The sequence below is a fragment of the Lithobates pipiens genome, unplaced genomic scaffold (assembly GCF_037356315.1).
Source record: "Lithobates pipiens isolate NorthernLeopardFrog02 unplaced genomic scaffold, aLitPip1_a1.2 Scaffold_25, whole genome shotgun sequence".
Taxonomy (NCBI): domain Eukaryota; kingdom Metazoa; phylum Chordata; class Amphibia; order Anura; family Ranidae; genus Lithobates; species Lithobates pipiens.
The window spans coordinates 193,320,503-193,340,219 of record NW_027507787.1 but is presented as its reverse complement, the minus strand read 5'-3'; the positions used below and the strand labels follow the sequence as shown (position 1 = coordinate 193,340,219).

At 42.8% G+C, this 19,717-nt stretch overlaps 1 protein-coding gene across 2 annotated transcripts; it reads right to left on the bottom strand.

Moving 5' to 3' along the window:
* Positions 1 to 671: 671 nt before the first annotated feature.
* On the bottom strand, positions 672 to 15,313 carry LOC143929965 (olfactory receptor 8H1-like). 2 transcript variants are annotated; one of them, XM_077453878.1, is made up of 2 exons: positions 15,267 to 15,313; positions 672 to 4,083 (listed from the first exon to the last, which is right to left on the bottom strand). In XM_077453878.1, exon 2 carries the CDS (start codon positions 3,625 to 3,627, stop codon positions 2,671 to 2,673), a length of 957 nt encoding a protein of 318 aa, XP_077310004.1. In that variant the 5' UTR covers positions 3,628 to 4,083; positions 15,267 to 15,313; the 3' UTR covers positions 672 to 2,670. The 2 variants fall into 2 exon arrangements, with proteins under 2 accessions (XP_077310004.1, XP_077310005.1); XM_077453879.1 differs by having other exon boundaries at positions 672 to 3,795.
* Positions 15,314 to 19,717: the final 4,404 nt, after the last annotated feature.

The window sequence follows — 19,717 nt, the reverse complement described above, 5'->3', positions numbered from 1 at the left end:
AGATTTCAATCTGAATTGGTGGGAAGTTGCGATCCATCCGGCAGATCACATTGTGTATACTGAGTGAGCGATCATACACTTTCCTATGGTAAGCGTGCATTAATAATGGTGTTCAGCACTTTTTTTGATGGTGGAAGACTGCACGTTTGAATATTATTATTGAAGCAAATACTATTTTCACCAAAAGGACTATTATTTGGATTTTTTCACTTTGGGCTTTGGGTCACTTTTCCACAATAATTTATGCTTAACTGCTTAGGATTTCATTATAATTCTAATTATTTTTCAATTTTTATCTATTAATTATTAACTATTTATCAGTATCACTTATGAATTTGTGCATTATTTATTTATATTTTTTTTGTATATGTTGATTAATTATTTGGGAAATCATAAATTTATTATTCATTCATTTTAATCACTATGGTGATGGTTTGAAGGTTGCGACATTTTTCTATTTTTTATAATACACATGTAGCTGTCATATAGTAGTGAAGGGAACTTTTACGAAATATGTACAATCCGAGGCATCTTTGCATCAGAATCTTTAATGGAATAATGGTGTATCACAGTGTAATTATATGCCACATAAATGAGTGAATAATAACATGCGGGCGGGTTCCAACAGACAATTTGGTAACGCAGATCCATGATGTCATGTGGTCCTTCCTAATCGGGGTAGTATGCTATCTAGTTCACTGATCTATTCTGGGCATACGGCCTCCGTTCATATGCTTGGGTGTTTGGTTCAAAGTGAGAAGGAAAGCAAGCGGGAGAGAGGTTATATCAAGGAAAGGAATAAGGGAGGTTAAAGAGGTTAGAGATCACTCCAGCATTGCTATCCGGTAGATGTGGATGGGTCATCATCAACACATAAAGTAAAGTCTTCAGCGTAACGAAACACTGACCATGAGGTGCAGGTGATGGAGAACTGTTCCTTCTTCCCGGATTCCTGTGCCAACAGACGCTCCAGATCTCTTATTTTATCCACTTCAACAGCCCAATCACCAAGGGAAGGTACATCCGCTGTTCTCCAATGATGGGGAATCACCGTCCTAGCTGCTGCCAGAAAGTGGCGCAATAAATCTTTTTTAATCAACTTGAGGGGTCCTGGGATCATAGATAGGAGGGTTATATCTTGTGTGGGCTTAATTGAGGTTGCCATCAGCCTGCAGTATAGGTCAAAGATCCTTTGCCAGAATTTCCTAATAGGAGGGCATGCCCACCAAAAGTGGAGCATTGTCCATCTAGAGGAAAAGCATCGCCAGCAAGGATCTGGCAAGGAATGGTTACATTGTTGAATAGTCGCAGGGCATCTGTACCATCTTGTCAACAGTTTAAACCCTTCATTTCTATTTTTAATAAACATTCATGTTGAAACTTTTTAATTTGTTTTTGTTCAATAATGTTGTAGTATCAAATTCAAAGAGTGCAAAATCTGGTGCAGCTCTGCATAGAAACCAATCAGGATCAAGGTATTTTTTATTTTTTTATTTCAATACATTTTCATTGGAGTATTAGAGTACCTGCAACTGCGGGCGATACAGAGGAGGAGAAATAAAACAACAAGGTTATATGCCTCGCAGGGCTAAATAGTGTCCATATTTACAATGCCAAGCCATACAAAGATACAATAGGACACAGTAATAGAGCAATCAAGGTTCCAGATATTTTTGTCAAAACTTAAAGCGGAGGTCCACCCTAAAGTGGACCTTCCGCTCATCTGAACCCTCCCCCCCTCCGGTGCCACAATCGGCACCTTTCAGGGGGGAGGGGGGTGCAGTTACCTGGATAATCCAGGTAACTGCACCCACTTCCGGGATAGCTCTCTGCGGAAAGGGCCGTAACTTACGCCCCTTTCCGCAAGTGCCCGCCCCTTCCCGCAAGTGCCCCGCTGCCTGCGGGGAAACACACAGATCCCAGAGGCAGCGGGGAGCATCCTTATTGCGCAGCGCGATTCGCGCATGCGCAGTAGGGAACCGGGAAATGAAGCCGAAAGGCTCCATTTCCTGATTCCCATACCCAAAATGGCGGCGGCAGGACCCGACAGACGACCTAGAGATCGGCTTCGGGTGCCGACATCGCGGGAGTGCTGGACAGGTAAGTGTCACTATTTTAGAAGTCAGCAGCTGCAGTATTTGTAGCTGCTGGCTTTAAAAAAAAAAAAAAATGCGGAGTCCCGGTGGACTCCCGCTTTAACTGAATAAGCTGAAGTTAGAAGCTGATTGGCTACCATGCATAATTTTGCACTCTCCACTTTTAGTAAATTAACCCCAAGCATTTAATTTGTAAATAACTTTCTAATGCTTCTTACTTGAATCATAATTTAGTGTCATTTTAAATAGGGCAATTTACAGAATAAAATATATATTTTTGATCTTCAGTAACACTATTTATTTTTGAATTAACACTGGCCAAAAAAGAAAAAGTGTTTTTATTTTAGCTTTGTTAATTCTTTCATCTAAGGACTACGAATAAAAATTGCAAGACAAAAGCAAAACACAAAGGCCTTGTTAATTCTTAAAAATATTCTATATATTATTTTGTAGTCATAAGTAATGACAAGGCCAAAAATTGCCAAAACAAATGGGTACATAGCAGTATAAAAATTGGTATAATATGTTCCTTAGGAGATGTATAGATGTGTGTGGGGAAGTAGTTAAACCTAAATCATGTTCTCAATGTTTGTTTATGTCTACTTAGTAACTCCACCACTTGCAGACTTTTAAGAACTTTTTTAACTTCCTCATTTTTCAGACTGTAGATTACAGGGTTAAGCATAGGAACCAAAACAATATAAAGAAGAGCAAAAAACTTATCATGTTTTGGTAAATAATATGATCTGGGTCTCATATATGAACCAAGTAAAGTACTGTAAAAGACAGTCACACAGATCAGGTGACCAGAACATGTAGAAAATGCTTTACCCCGGCCTTGTAAAGATTTTATCTTTAGGATAGTAGAAATGATGAACGCATATGATCCCAAAGTAAAAAAGAAAGTTGCCATTCCAAGTATTGCTCCTTCAATGTAAGTCAACAATTCTACATTATACGTGTCACTGCAGGACATTTTCAACACTGGGACAAGGTCACAGAAAAAATGATCAATGATACGGGATGCACAAAACTTCAGTCTGGATATAAGCACAGCGTGACCAGAAAGGTCTAAAAAAGCAACAATCCATGCAATTATAGAGAGACAAACACAATATCTTAAATTCATGATAATGACATAACGGAGGGGATTACAGATGGCTACATATCGGTCATAAGCCATAATTGACAGCAGAATGGCTTCAGCACAAGATAAGGATAAAAAAAAATACAGTTGAGTTATACAGCCAGCAAATGAGATTGTGTCTTGTTTTGTACTTAGTATGGATAAAAGTTTAGGAAGAGTACATGAAGTGGAAGCAATATCAAGGATGCTAAGATTCACTAGAAATGTATACATAGGAGTATGTAGATGGGAATATGCCCAAATGATAGCAACAATGGTGAGATTCCCACCGATGATGAGTAAATAGGCAACTAGAAAGAGAAGACACACTGGCATCCGAAGCTTTGAGACACCAGAGAAACCTTGAATGAAAAATTCTGTTATATTGGACTGTACAATTTCCATTAGTTAATCTAGTGATAATTTTGAAATGCAAACAACAATGACTGTTTATTATTACCTTGGTAGTGTATTTACAGAAAGCAGGAAAAGACGAATTCAGACTGTAAATGGATTGCAAGAGTTTGGTATATTTATGAGTAAATGCCTTCTAGTCGATAGTTCTCTAAAGCACTAAAGAAAAGAAAACGGCATCAATACCATTAAGACTTCTCCTAATACAAAGTACCAGGTAACTAGAGCTGGATGTGTACAAAAAATTGTAATCTTCACTTTACATAATCCTGATGAGACAATAATTTCAGGTCTGGCACAATATTTATCTTTTTCCGATAGTCCTTAGCACACTTCAAACTCCTTGCTGATCCATAAACAAGCTGAGCTTGGTGGTTCATTGGTTAAAGTGTCACAAATTATGTGCAGCTGTTCAGCTGGCCTAGGCTGGTGCTGCTTCTGTTTTGCCTGCATTACAAAAAATAGTGTGAGGTTGTCATAGGGAATTTAAAAAATTAGAACATTCCCCATTTTTTTTATGTTAATAAAATATTAGAAAGATGGAAATATTTTCTTTATGTTGTCTGGAAATCTTGATAATGTTGTAAACCAAAACAATACAACCTATCCTTAATATTTTTCTACTATAGTGCATCACAAATAGATTTTTATTTTACAATTTATACATTTCTTTCTTTTCGCTAAGGCTGACTCAGTAATAGTGATGGACGAACTTCCGACGGGACGTTTCGCGAAAGCGAAATGCGAACGGACCCAAACGTTCGCGAAACCGAACGTTCGCCGCGGGCCCCATTGACTTCAATGGGAGGCGAACTTTGCAAACCTTCATGTCGAATTTGCGGCCACGTGGTAATTATTAGGGGGTAAAACGTAGTCCCACCATCTGGACAATGACATAATACATGTATGAGGTGAATTTGGGATCGATAACTACAAGCATTTTTATTTTATTTGGGAAATTGTTCTAACAATTCAGGACTATGGAGCTAATGAAGGCAATGGAGGAGAGGGAAGGTCAGGGACCAGGGTAGGCAAAGAAGAGGGTGCAGGAGATGATCACCAGCAGCGTGACATACCGGAATGACACATGCACCGTGATAGAGGCATCTGACAGCAGCACCGTAATACAGAGCACTGACAGCAGCACCGTGACATACAGCGCTGACAGCAGCACCGTGACATACAGCGCTGACAGCAGCACCGTGACATACAGCGCTGACAGCAGCACCGTGACATACAGCGCTGACAGCAGCACCGTGACATACAGCGCTGACAGCAGCACCGTGACATACAGCGCTGACAGCAGCACCGTGACATACAGCGCTGACAGCAGCACCGTGACATACAGCGCTGACAGCAGCACCGTGACATACAGCGCTGACAGCAGCACCGTGACATACAGCGCTGACAGCAGCACCGTGACATACAGCGCTGACAGCAGCACCGTGACATACAGCGCTGACAGCAGCACCGTGACATACAGCACTGACAGCAGCACCGTAAGCAGCCCCAGGAGGAAGTCAGCACAGCACAGGGATGGTGTGATCCCCTCATAATAAGAACCCCCAGGAGGAAGTCAGCACAGCACAGGGATAGTGTGATCCCTTCATAATAAGAACCCCCAGGAGGAAGTCAGCACAGCACAGGGATATCATAAGCAGCCCCAGTAGAAATATGACACCGCTCAACCTCTTCAAAGAGGAGGGTAGGGGCATATAGTACGGTGTGCTTTTTTGGGTCAAGGAAGTGAGCCAAATGAATTAAGAAGGTCTGTGTGCTTGATTAAAAAAATAGTTTATAGACATATACATGGTCTACTGGTCACATGTGTTGAATTCCTCCGAGATCCATGCCTCATTCATTTTTAGAAATGTGAGGTAGTTAACACTGTGGTGAGCTAGGCGAGTACGCTTATCGGTCACAATCCCCCCTGCTGCGCTGAACGTCCTTTCGGACAGGACACTGGATGAGGGGCAAGCCAACAGTTCGATTGCAAATTGGGCAAGCTCTGGCCAGAGGTCAAGCCTGCCCACCCAGTAGTCTAGGGGTTCATCACTCCTCAGAGCGTCCACATCGGCCGTTAACCCAATGTAGTCGGACACCTGACGGTCTAGGCGTTCCCTGATGCTGGATCCGGATGACACCTGTCGATGGGTCGGCTGAAAGAATGACCTCATATCCGAAGTCACCAACACATCTTCAAACCGGCCTCTTCTTGCAGGCGCTGTTGGATTGGTACCCGCAAATCCTTCTCTGGGAGTGGGAATTGCTCCTCTGCCAGCGCACGCAAAAGCAGAATGCAGCATTTCTCGAAGCAAGGCCTGGAAGTGCTGCATTCTGACAGCCCTCTGCGACGGCGGTAACATTTCCGCCATTTTGTGTTTGTACCGGGGGTCTAAGTACGTTGCCACCCAGTACTGGTCCTTGACCCTCATGCTTTTTATACGGGGGTCCCTATTAAAACACTGGAGCATGAAGGCCCCCATTTGCACTAAAGTGGAAGCGGTGTGGTGGCCTGGCTCCTGCTCATCATCCAGGATAATGTCGTCCTCTTCATTCTCCTCTCCCCATCCTCGCACAACAGGGATCCCAGAAAGGTTTAAAGCATGCTCTTCTTGCTCCTGCTCATCCGCCCCGGCACCATCCTCCTCTGACTCCTCATCAGACTCCTGTTGTTGACTTGTCTCAGATAGAGTAGCCCCCCCTGGGAATTCATCCAGCATTGCGACTTCCTCATCTTCCCGCTCCTGCTCCTCCACAGCCTGATCAATGACACGACGCAATGCACGCTCCAGAAAGAAGGCATAAGGTACCATGTCACTGATGGCGCCATGGCTGCGACTGACCAGTTTGGTGATCTCCTCAAATGGCCGCAGAAGTCTGCATGTGTCGCGCATGAGCAGCCACTGGCGCGGTGAAAAAAAACCCAGCTCCCCAGAACCGTTTCTTTCGCAGAGTTCATACAGGTAGACGTTAACTGCACGTTTCTGCTGGAGCAGCCTATCAAGCATATAGAAGGTTGAGTTCCATCGCGTCGGGCAATCGCAAATAAGACGTCTGACCGGCAGATGGTGTCGCCGCTGAATGTCAGCAAGGCGAGCCATGGCCGTGTAAGATCTTCTGAAATGGGCCGAGATTTTCCTTGCCTGCCGCAAGATGTCCTGGACCCCAGGGTATTTGACAAGGAATCGCTGCACGACCAAGTTTAAGACGTGTGCCATGCACGGCACGTGCGTGATTTTGCCCTGTTTCAATGCGCTAAGCAGATTGGCACCGTTGTCACACACCACTTTACCAACTGTCAAATTGAGCGGTGTTAGCCACTCATCTGCCTGTGAACGCAAAGCTGAAAGGAGTGCCGGGCCAGTGTGGCTCTTTGCTTCCAGGCACAACAGACGCAGCACGGCATGGCAACGTCTCACCTGGCATGTGGAATAGGTTCTGGGGAGCTTGGGCGGTGCAGTGGAAGAGACGCTAGCAGCGGAAAAGGAGGAGGCAGCTGAGGAGGAGAGGGAGGAGGATGGAGTAGGAGGAGGAGAAGAAGAGTCAGGCCTGCATGCAATCCGTGGCGGTAAAACCAAATCTACACGGGTGCCACGGGTTACATGCTTGACGGCCGTCAGAAGGTTCACCCAGTGGGCAGTAAAACTGATATACCTTCCCTGCCCGTGTTTGCTAGACCACGTGTCTGTGGTCAGATGTATCTTGGCACCGACACTGTGTGCCAGAGATACATTCACTTGCCGCTGAACATGGCCATATAGCTCTGGGATGCCCTTCTCTGAGAAATACTTCCTTCCTGGGACCTTCCATTGTGGTGTTCCAATGGCCACAAATTTGCGAAAGGCCTCCGAGTCCACCAGTTTATATGGCAGTAGTTGGCGGGCTATGAGTTCTGACAAGCCAGCCGCCAACCGTTGGGCAAGAGGGTTATCCGGCGTCATCATTTTTTTACGCTCAAACATTAGGCCCACGGAAGCCTGCCTTTTTGCAGAAAAATGTGAGCTTGGCGTGATGGAAGGTGGAGTGGAGGACAATTGTGAGGAGAGAGGAGAAGGAGAAGTAGAAGACGAGGCTGGACGGTGAGAGCCTGCAGTGTGGCTTTGTGTGTTCCGTTGCTCCCACTGGGCTCGGTGATGGCTGCTCATGTGCCTTCTTAAGGCGGTCGTCCCTAGGTGAGTATTGGGCTTACCGCGACTAACGCGTTGACTGCAAAGATTGCAGATGGCAACGCTATTGTCAGCAGCGGACACGTTAAAAAAAGCCCACACTGCGGAGCCATGTGCCGGTGTCCTGGGAGCGCCAGATGTGACCGTACATGGTCGATGACTCGCTCCTGATACATTTGCAGTCTGCTTTGTCCCTGCTGTGCAATGTAAGTCATTGCTGCTTCTCCTCCCTATCTGCTGGTCCATATCTCCCTCTGAACTCCCCTCCTCTTCCTCTCTTGTGGGCACCCACGTGACATCACTAGACACGTCATCATCAACGTCACCTTCCCCACCGCTATAAGTAGAGATCTCGGAGTAGGCAGCAACACCGGGGACCAACCTCCTCCTTGGGCTGATCTGGGTACTGGCGTCAGACTGCTGAGTAGCGCTTGTTGCTACCTCCTCTTCCTGATCCAATACCAAGAGTGGCTGCGCATCAGAAATGTCCTCTTGATATGGATCGGAAAATAATTCCAGTGACTCAAGCGGAAGGTATGTGGTGGTGGTGGTGGTGGTCGTGTTGTTGGTGGTAGTGTCTTTGGGGGTGCACATAGCAGAGAGTGAAGAAGAGGGTGCAGATCGAGAGGATGAGGAGGGTGCAGAAGAGTAAGGCTGAGCGAGCCACTCAACCAAGTCTGGTGCATCCTTTAAAGTAATTGAACGCACCTTCTGCAACTTCCCACTTTGGCTCAAGCCTGTTGCTCCTGCCCTACCCCTACCACCCCTGCGGAAGGGCCTGCCTCTTCCTCTGCCTGTCATTTTTTAAATGACCCTGTGACAAAACTCTTAGTCCCTATACCGATGAAGGACTGCTGCAGTATAGGGCAGCGGTCAGCAGTGGTGCACGTCAACCCTATCTATTGTGGACCGATAGCGGTCCTTACAGAACAGCAGACTGTACCGCACTCAAGCCTATGTACCGTAGCACCCTATACCAAGTTACCAGTCCTTATAAGAACTTTTGTGGACCAAGCAGGTTGTGTATTAGTGTTTAGCAGACTGTACGTCAGTCCCTATACCGCTGAAGGACTGCTGCAGTATAGGGCAGCGGTCAGCAGTGGTGCACGTCAACCCTATCTATTGTGGACCGATAGCGGTCCTTACAGAACAGCAGACTGTACCGCACTCAAGCCTATGTACCGTAGCACCCTATACCAAGTTACCAGTCCTTATAAGAACTTTTGTGGACCAAGCAGGTTGTGTATTAGTGTTTAGCAGACTGTACGTCAGTCCCTATACCGCTGAAGGACTGCTGCAGTATAGGGCAGCGGTCAGCAGTGGTGCACGTCAACCCTATCTATTGTGGACCGATAGCGGTCCTTACAGAACAGCAGACTGTACCGCACTCAAGCCTATGTACCGTAGCACCCTATACCAAGTTACCAGTCCTTATAAGAACTTTTGTGGAACAAGCAGGTTGTGTGTTAGTGATTAGCAGACTGTACGTCAGTCCCTATACCGCTGAAGGACTGCTGCAGTATAGGTGAGCGGTCAGCAGTGGTGCACGTCAACCCTATCTATTGTGGACCGATAGCGGTCCTTACAGAACAGCAGACTGTACCGCACTCAAGCCTATGTACCGTAGCACCCTATACCAAGTTACCAGTCCTTATAAGAACTTTTGTGGACCAAGCAGGTTGTGTATTAGTGTTTAGCAGACTGTACGTCAGTCCCTATACCGCTGAAGGACTGCTGCAGTATAGGGCAGCGGTCAGCAGTGGTGCACGTCAACCCTATCTATTGTGGACCGATAGCGGTCCTTACAGAACAGCAGACTGTACCGCACTCAAGCCTATGTACCGTAGCACCCTATACCAAGTTACCAGTCCTTATAAGAACTTTTGTGGAACAAGCAGGTTGTGTGTTAGTGATTAGCAGACTGTACGTCAGTCCCTATACCGCTGAAGGACTGCTGCAGTATAGGTGAGCGGTCAGCAGTGGTGCACGTCAACCCTATCTATTGTGGACCTATAGCGGTCCTTACAGAACAGCAGACTGTACCGCACTCAAGCCTATGTACCGTAGCACCCTATACCAAGTTACCAGTCCTTATAAGAACTTTTGTGGACCAAGCAGGTTGTGTATTAGTGTTTAGCAGACTGTACGTCAGTCCCTATACCGCTGAAGGACTGCTGCAGTATAGGGCAGCGGTCAGCAGTGGTGCACGTCAACCCTATCTATTGTGGACCGATAGCGGTCCTTACAGAACAGCAGACTGTACCGCACTCAAGCCTATGTACCGTAGCACCCTATACCAAGTTACCAGTCCTTATAAGAACTTTTGTGGACCAAGCAGGTTGTGTATTAGTGTTTAGCAGACTGTACGTCAGTCCCTATACCGCTGAAGGACTGCTGCAGTATAGGGCAGCGGTCAGCAGTGGTGCACGTCAACCCTATCTATTGTGGACCGATAGCGGTCCTTACAGAACAGCAGACTGTACCGCACTCAAGCCTATGTACCGTAGCACCCTATACCAAGTTACCAGTCCTTATAAGAACTTTTGTGGAACAAGCAGGTTGTGTGTTAGTGATTAGCAGACTGTACGTCAGTCCCTATACCGCTGAAGGACTGCTGCAGTATAGGTGAGTGGTCAGCAGTGGTGCACGTCAACCCTATCTATTGTGGACCGATAGCGGTCCTTACAGAACAGCAGACTGTACCGCACTCAAGCCTATGTACCGTAGCACCCTATACCAAGTTACCAGTCCTTATAAGAACTTTTGTGGACCAAGCAGGTTGTGTATTAGTGTTTAGCAGACTGTACGTCAGTCCCTATACCGCTGAAGGACTGCTGCAGTATAGGGCAGCGGTCAGCAGTGGTGCACGTCAACCCTATCTATTGTGGACCGATAGCGGTCCTTACAGAACAGCAGACTGTACCGCACTCAAGCCTATGTACCGTAGCACCCTATACCAAGTTACCAGTCCTTATAAGAACTTTTGTGGAACAAGCAGGTTGTGTGTTAGTGATTAGCAGACTGTACGTCAGTCCCTATACCGCTGAAGGACTGCTGCAGTATAGGGCAGCGGTCAGCAGTGGTGCACGTCAACCCTATCTATTGTGGACCGATAGCGGTCCTTACAGAACAGCAGACTGTACCGCACTCAAGCCTATGTACCGTAGCACCCTATACCAAGTTACCAGTCCTTATAAGAACTTTTGTGGAACAAGTGAGTTGTGAATGTTTAGCAGACTGCAGCAGAAGGGCAGCAGTCAAGTATAATATCCTTTCTATATTTGGAAGAAAGAATATTATACATGTACAAGCCTATTACTGTACCACTGATACCAGTCCTGAAAAGAACCTTTGTGGAACTAATAATAACAGCAAGTCTTTAAAATTACCCTCACTGCCTGACAACACTGCTTCCTTCCTGTCCCTATACAAATTGGCAAAAAAAGAGAACGATTAGTGGTTACTGGAACAGCTCTTTTGTGGACCTTGATAGTAACAGCTAATGATGATGATGATGATGATGATGATGAAAGACTAATCTGGCTGTCCCTGTAGCATACACCGTCCTTTCCCTTTCTCTAAACTAACAAAAGACACTCAGGCTGCTGCAAGAATCAGCAGCACAGCAAACCTATCAACACCTAACACCTATACCAGTCCTGAAAAGAACTTTTGTGTACCAAATAGCTAGTGGTTTATCTCTCCCTACTCCACACAGGAACCTGTCCCTATCGTAACAGAAGAAAGAATGTAAAATGGCCACCGGATCGGGTGTATTTATAGGTTAGGGGGAATGTACAAGTGTCCATGTGCTGTCATGTCTCAATTGGCTGTCCTGTATCACATGATAAACGTGTCACCAAAGGTTAAAGTTCTTGTATACATTAAACACGTAAGTCCGCCGCGGCGAACGACGGAAAAAGGCGTTCGAACGTGCGGACCGCGAATGTCGGAAATTCGCCGCGAAACGACCGCCGGGCGAAACGTTCGTCCATCACTACTCAGTAATACAACTCATTTGTGTCTAATACAAATACTAGGTAATTATATGATTTCCATACTACTGGACAAAGCACAAAAAAGTATGTACTTTTCATACTGGCTTTCTTGGAAATGTAATTTTTCACAAAGCTAACTTAACTGCTTCAATACCGAGCACTTTTACCCCCTTCCAGCTCAGGCCTATTTTTAGCTTTCAGTGGTCATGCAATAAAGTACCCATATGAAATTTTGATATATTTTTTTTCATACAACTAGAGCTTTCTTACTGTGGTATTTAATTTACGACTGTGTTTTTTATTTTTCGTTAAGTAAGCAAAAAAGGACTGAAAATTTAAAAAAAACAAAACATTTTTCTTTGTTTCTGTTATAAAATGTTGCAAATAAATAACCTTTATTCATAAATATAGGCCACAATTTATTCTGCTACATGTTTGGGGTGAAAATAACCCAAATTAGTGTAAATTATTTAGTCTGTAGATAAATTACATAAAATATGGTATATATCTGAAAATCGAATAATCCTGATGTACCGATGGCTGATCTCCTTTTGTGAGACCCGGAAATGTGAGGATAGTACAAATATCCCCCAAATGACACATTTTTTGGAAAGTAGACAGTCCAAGGTATTTAGTAGGAGGCATGGCAAGTTTTTTTTACGTTGTAATTTTTTGTCACAATTTTTTGGACAATGAAGAAATTTAAAAAATATATATATTTTTTTACATACTGTCACTAGTGCAGTACATCATTTTTAATACAACTGGTGCAGTGATCAGAGACACTGACTACTGACAGTATGTTAAAAAAAAAATATATATATATATATATATATATATATATATATATATATATATATATATAAAATTAGAAAAGGAATGAACATGCAGTGCGTTTTGTTGTGATTATCTGTTATTGGCCAGAGCTAATCACATGGTAAAAATAGGCTGTGATTAGCACAGTCTGTACCATGTGATCGCTGTGACCAGTCACAGCTAGAAACACAATTGTACACAATGGTTGACATGGAAGGAAGCCATCCATTGTTTACAACTGTCATGTGATTTGCTGTGATTGGTCACAGTGATCACATGGTGCTGGCAGTGGGTCGGTACACTGATCAGTCATCAGCTGTGTCCGATAGACACAGCCGGTGACAGATCGCCCCACGTGTGAGGCACGACAGGAGAACGTCAAATGATGTCCACCCAGATTGACGAAAGTCCCTTCCGGCCATCATTTTGCTATAGGCCAAGCAGGAGCTGGTTAAACTGTATCTAAAACCAAAACAGTTTTTGATGGGTTTAAATAGAGTGTGGAAGGTTTAGCAACTTTTGTTGTGTAAGTCCCTCCTGAAGAGAATCACTCTCTTTATTTATTTCTAACAACTGTCATTGGGACTGAAGATTAGAGAATGTATAACACTTTGCACTGAAACAAGAGGGAAAGTTTTCCAATAAAGACACTTGTTGTGGGGACAACTGTTTAAGCCCTTGTACACACGGTCAGACATTCCGTCAACCAAATCCGTCTGATTTTTTCAGACGGATTTTGTCCGAAACTGGTGTTGCATACACACGGTCGGACAAAGTTGTCGGAAAATCAGATCGTTCAGAACGTGATGGCTTTATTTAGTTACGACGGGACTACGTTCAGGCTAGTAGCCAATAGCTTTGGTCTAGGAATTTGATCTGAGCATGCATGGCACTTTTTCCGATTGTAATTCTCTACAAACAATCGGACAAAGTCCGATCGGATCACGTTGTCGGAAAAATTTATTTAGCCCAGCTCTAAAACTTTGTCGGTTGGATATTCCGACGGAAACAGTCCGATGGAGCCCACAGACGGTCGGATTATCCGACAACGCGGTCCGATCGGACATTTTCCGTCGGAATGTCTGACCGTGTGTACAAGGGCTAAGAGAGGACTTTTCTCACTTTGTAGAGATTGCCTCTCACTTCCTGTTGAGGTTATGATTTAAGAGGTGGTGGGAAATCTCCCCAATGGGACATAGACTTCAAAAAAAGTTGCCAATGGTTTAAACCCCTCATTACTTCATACAAAAAAAACAAAAAAATAAAAGGTTTGGGTTTAAATATACTGTAAAGCACATTATTATAAAAAGGTATATATTTTAAAGATGACTAATCTCTTAAATAGATATGTTTGGAGAAACCATGTACTGTATATATATATTTGTGCGCAAGCTAGATTGTTATAAATTGGTATAAATACATTCAATTAAAAAAGGAAAATCTACATTTGTTGAACATTTATTTCTCACAAAAAAAATGGTTAGCTTTAACAGCTTAGGTTTCTTAAGATTCTACTGAACTCAGCAATAAATAAAAATCTCATGACAACATATGTGCAGCTGTTTTAATCCACAGAATCGAGATGCACCTTTTCTGTATCAACAAAGCCTTCGCAAGTTATTCCTGCACTAAACTGTGTTTTTAGCTTCCAATATTCAGGGTCATTTGTTGAGTCTTTTGGTTATCAAAATAGGTGAAAGAATTGTGTGAAGTTTCATAAAGATGCAATGAGAAAAGATGTAGTGTCTAAAGTCCTTTAATAGACAAGCCTTAGCTGATTAAAAATTAGAAATGAGAAATTACTATAGCTAAGGATGCCTAAAATATTACTTTTATCTTAGTGCAGACATCTGAGAAGATCAGTGAGCCAATCACAAAGGTAGAAATTTACCTTTCTGGAGGCATATAGGACACCAATTACCTCCAGGTTGCTACTGTATCTTGGATATATATATTTTTTTAATCTTTAGAGAAAAAGCAGCTGTTTAATAACGTTAAATTACAAAATGGCAAACTGTAACAATTTTATATTTTGATTTAAAACCGTATAAAAAACAAAACTAAAAATGTAATATGTTGCAGCTTACCAATGATTAGATGTAGTAGTGGCATTGGTTTTCTTTGTTTAGGTTTTTCTCATTCTGTTTTCATCCAGTGAGCTGTGGTGCAGCCACCACATCTAAGAATTGGTATAATACATGTTTGCTTTAGAATTTAATACCACTTTAAATTTTAGCAAAATATTTTTTTTTTTTAGGCTTCATGTACACTGCTGCTGGTAACTGGACGTTTAGGAGCAGTTGGGCGTTTTTTTTCAGCTGCCCCTGAACTCTTTTCTGTTATCTTATCAGTACATGTACACAAGGTCGTTTATAGTCAATTCTAGACAGTTGAGTTTAGAAGCATTTTTTGTAAAGCAAAAAAATGCATTCAGGACGGATGTTTTAGAGGCATTTGAAACAGCAAATGCCTGTAATAGTGTGTAAAAGCAGTAACTCACGTTTGGCCGCGTTTTGTTTACAGGCATTTTTAATGGAGAAACATTTTTGACTATTTACAATGTAAAAAATATATTGTATATTTGCCTGTGTGTGTCTATATACAATATGTGTGTGTTAGTAATACCATAAGAACAGCTAATACATACCTAAAAGATAATGGATTTGATATGCAGCGTGAACATGGCCACTGGAGAATGAAAGTAATGTAAAGAACTTGCTTAGAAGTCTGCTGCTTTATAATGCACATTTGAAAGGTTTAGCACTCTGGGGAAATTCACTGCGTGTAAAGTGAAATTCTGTTTAACTCTTGAAGGAAAGAGGCTGATTCTATATACTGTATATTTGAATGTTTTGACGCATTACAAATAAATTTATATATATATGGAATGTAAAAAAAAATGTAATTTTGTAGTATGTGATAGCATGCCTGTAAAGGCAAACTACTAGCTATAATGAATTGTCGGTCGGTAAGTTAATTGATAAAAAACGCATGGAACCGTTTGTTCGGCTTAGGGCTTCCCCTTTAAATCCATACCAGGCAACGGGGCTAGTAAGGTGTCAATCTCGCCGATGGAGACCTTTCGCTAGTCCCGTCTACCTGGAGTCACGTTCAAAATTAACAGACTTTACACCATGTGTGGGCAAGTCCATTTATTTTAAAAGTCTGGCGGACCTCCGCCAAAAGTCCGATGGATTGTCCGCCGGACAGTCTGATCATGTGTACGCGGCATTAGAAACCCCAAACATTATATATATATATATATATATATATATATATTTTAGCAGAGACTCAGGAGAATAAAATGGCAGTCATTGCAATATTTTATGTCACACGGTATTTGCGCAGCAGTCTTTCAAACACAATTTTTTGGGAAAATATACACTTCACTGATATAAAAAAAGCGAACAGTAAAGTTTGCCTAATTCTAATTATTTTTATATATTGTGAAAGAAGATGTTATGCCGAGTAAATAGATACCAAACATCTTACAGTTGAAAATTGCGCGCACTTGTGGAATTGCGTCAAACTACGGTACTTAAAAATCTCTATAGGCGACGCTTTAAAAAATGTTAGCGGTTACCAGGTTAGAGTTACAGAGAAGGTCTTGTGCTAGAATTATTGCTCTCACTCTGACAATCATTGAGATACTGTTTACATTATAGGGGCACAACTTTCATATGCATTTTCTTTGATGCGCGAGCACGCAGCGACGAGGGCACTTTAACTTTTTTTTTATTATTATTATTATTATTTCTTTTCTTTTCTTTTTTTAACACTGTCCCTTTTAAAAAAAACAAAAAAAAGTTAACATTCCTTGTGACAGTAATAGGCGGTGACAGGTACCCTTTATGGAGGGACCGTGGGGTTTTAAAGACCCCAAATCCCTCCTTTGCACATCAAAGTATTCAGATCGCCAAAATCTGCATTTCTAAATACTGTAATTTTTTAAAATGCGTCGCCAATGGCAGCCGAGTAAACCGGAGGTGACTTTGTGAAGTTACCTCTGTGTTTTTACATAGGAGACTCGATCAAAGCTGTTTTCGGCTTTGTTCAAGTCTCAGCCTAGCCGGCGGCAGACATGCCAGATTGTGGATTGGGTCTTCCAATGATACGGGAGGCCTGGAAGAGTGGCAAAAGGCGGCGGGAGGGATGGACGTGCCCTCCTGCTGCCTGAGCAGATGCTGAGCGGTATTGGCCATTATCACCACATAGCTGACCATGCGCTCTAAAAAATGGTACTGGGGTATAGCCTGCAACTGCAAGCTATACCCCGATACTTTCACTTCTCCCTACCAACATACCAGTACAGCGATTTGCGTGAAGTGGTTAATTGATTTCAGTGAAGTGGTTAATTACAACTTTTAGTCTGCTGGGCTGTGTTTCTACTAAATTTGCACATCTAGACTTTGCAATATTTGCTCATTTATGGAGAAAGTGTGATATTGTTGTCACATGCACACAATGACCACTGTTTGTCATAAATTCCTGCTCCAGAGTTGCTGTAGGCCTCTTGGTAGTCTCTCTACCCAGTTTCCTCCTTGCTCTTACAGTGGTGTGAAAAAGTGTTTGCCCCCTTCCTCATTTCCTGTTCCTTTGCATGTTTGTCACACTTAAGTGTTTCGGAACATCAAACCAATTTAAACAATAGTCAAGGACAACACAAGTAAACACAAAATGCAATTTGTAAATGAAGGTGTTTATTATTAAAGGTGAAAAAAAATCCAAACCATCATGGCCCTGTGTGAAAAAGTGATTGCCCCCCTTGTTAAAACATACTATAACTGTGGTTGTCCACACCTGAGTTCAATTTCTCTAGCCACACCCAGGCCTGATTATTGCCACACCTGTTCACAATCAAGGCATCACTTAAATAGGAGCTGCTTGACACAGTAAGGTCCACCAGAAGATCCTTAAAAGCTACACATCATGCCGAGACCCAAAGAAATTCAGGAACAATTGAGAAAGAAAGTAATTGAGATCTATCAGTCTGGAAAGGGTTATAAAGCCATTTCCAAAGCTTTGGGAATCCAGCGAACCACAGTGAGAGCCATTATCCACAAATGGCGAAGACATGGAACAGTGGTGAACCTCCCCAGGAGTGGCCGGCCGCCCAAAATTACCCCAAGAGCGCAGCGACGACTCATCCAAGAGGTCACAAAAGACCCCACAACAACGTCCAAGGAACTGCAGGCCTCACTTGCCTCAGTTAAGGTCAGCGTTCATGCCTCCACCATCAGGAAAAGAATGGGCAAAAATGGCCTGCATGGCAGAGTTCCAAGGAGAAAACCAATGCTGAGAAAAAAGAACATCAAAGCTCGTCTCAATTTCTCCACAACACATCTTGATGATCCCCAAGACTTTTGGGACAACATTCTGTGGACCGATGAGACAAAAGTGGAACTCTTTGGAAGGTGTGTGTCCAAGTATATCTGGCGTAGAAGGAACACTGCATTTCATAAAAAGAACATTATACCAACAGTAAAATATGGTGGTGGTAGTGTGATGGTCTGGGGCTGTTTTGCTGCTTCAGGACCTGGAAGACTTGCCGTGATAAAAGGAACTATGAATTCTGCTGTCTACCAAGAGATCCTGAAGGAGAATGTCCGACCATCTGTTCGTGTACTCAAGCTGAAACGAACTTGGGTTCTGCAGCAGGACAATGATCCTAAACACACCAGCAAGTCCACCACCGAATGGCTGAAGAAAAACAAAATGAAGACTTTGGAGTGGCCTAGCCAAAGTCCTGACCTGAATCCTATTGAGATGTTGTGGTATGACCTTAAAAAGGCCGTTCCTGCTCGAAAACCCTCTAATGTAACTGAATTAGGACAATTCTGCAAAGATGAGTGGGCCAAAATTCCTCCAGGACGCTGTAAAAGCCTCATTGCACGTTATCGCAAACGCTTGGTTGCAGTTGTTGCTGCTAAGGGTGGCCCAACCAGTTATTAGGTTTAGGGGGCAATCACTTTTTCACACAGGGCCATGATGGTTTGGATTTTTTTTCACCTTTAATAATAAACACCTTCATTTACAAATTGCATTTTGTGTTTACTTGTGTTGTCCTTGACTATTGTTTAAATTGGTTTGATGTTCCGAAACACTTAAGTGTGACAAACATGTAAAGGAACAGGAAATGAGGAAGGGGGCAAACACTTTTTCACACCACTGTATATCCAGTTTGGAGCGACATCCTGATCAAGGGAGGTTCTGTATTCACTATATACTCTCAAATTCTTAATAATAATAATAAAGCCTTTGAATTTTTTTTGTATCCATCTCCTGACTTGTGCCTGTCCACAGCTTTATCCCTGGGATCTCTTGATAGTGCCTTGCCACCCATAGTTGGTTGTTTACTTCAGTTGCATTAGCAGGGACTGAAATGCTCCAGGAAAGCTCTTTTCATGCTGAGTTAATCAAAATGACCCCAGCTGATCATAGGTTGAAATTCAAATGGCTTTGTGTGCCATTGAAAAGGTGATTAGCTACACCTGATTGAGTTTACATGTTATTTTTAGGAGGGGTGATACTTTTTCCAGCTCAGTGATTCTGTTTTTGAAATGTTTTTCATTTTTTTTTCTGACATGTTGGTGTTATATCTTTTACTTAGATATTATAAGTAAATGGAGTAAAAAGAGTAAATACAGCTGGATAAAACAAAAATGACGTCTGTCTTCATTTTACGCTGCAAAGCAATAAAATGCAATTATTTTAAAATGGGGTAATTCTTTTCTATACCCACTGTATATATTTATAGTGTTCTGAGTGTAACTGACATTTTCCTCCCTCATGCAGACCTCTGCTGCTGGCTATCACATAACCAACATGCCACATATACCCGCAATTACAGTGTCTAACTGTAGTTTTCCATCACTGACTTTCCGTGTGTTCCTAAGTGACTTCAAGTGACGTCAGAGCCACAAACAAATGATATAAGAGATAGTATTTGTTTGTGCTTACAGTCTCCTGGTCTTTATAGCGACATATATATAGTGATAAATATGAACAGTTTGGGGATGGCCCTTTCCTGTTCCAACATGACTGCGCACCAGTGCACAAAGCAAGGTCCATAAAGAAATGGATGAGCGAGTTTGGGGT

What these genes read in the sequence shown, in the direction of transcription:
- LOC143929965 (XM_077453878.1), bottom strand. Translation starts at nt 3,627, where the DNA reads ATGGAAATTGTACAGTCCAATATAACAGAATTTTTCATTCAAGGTTTC.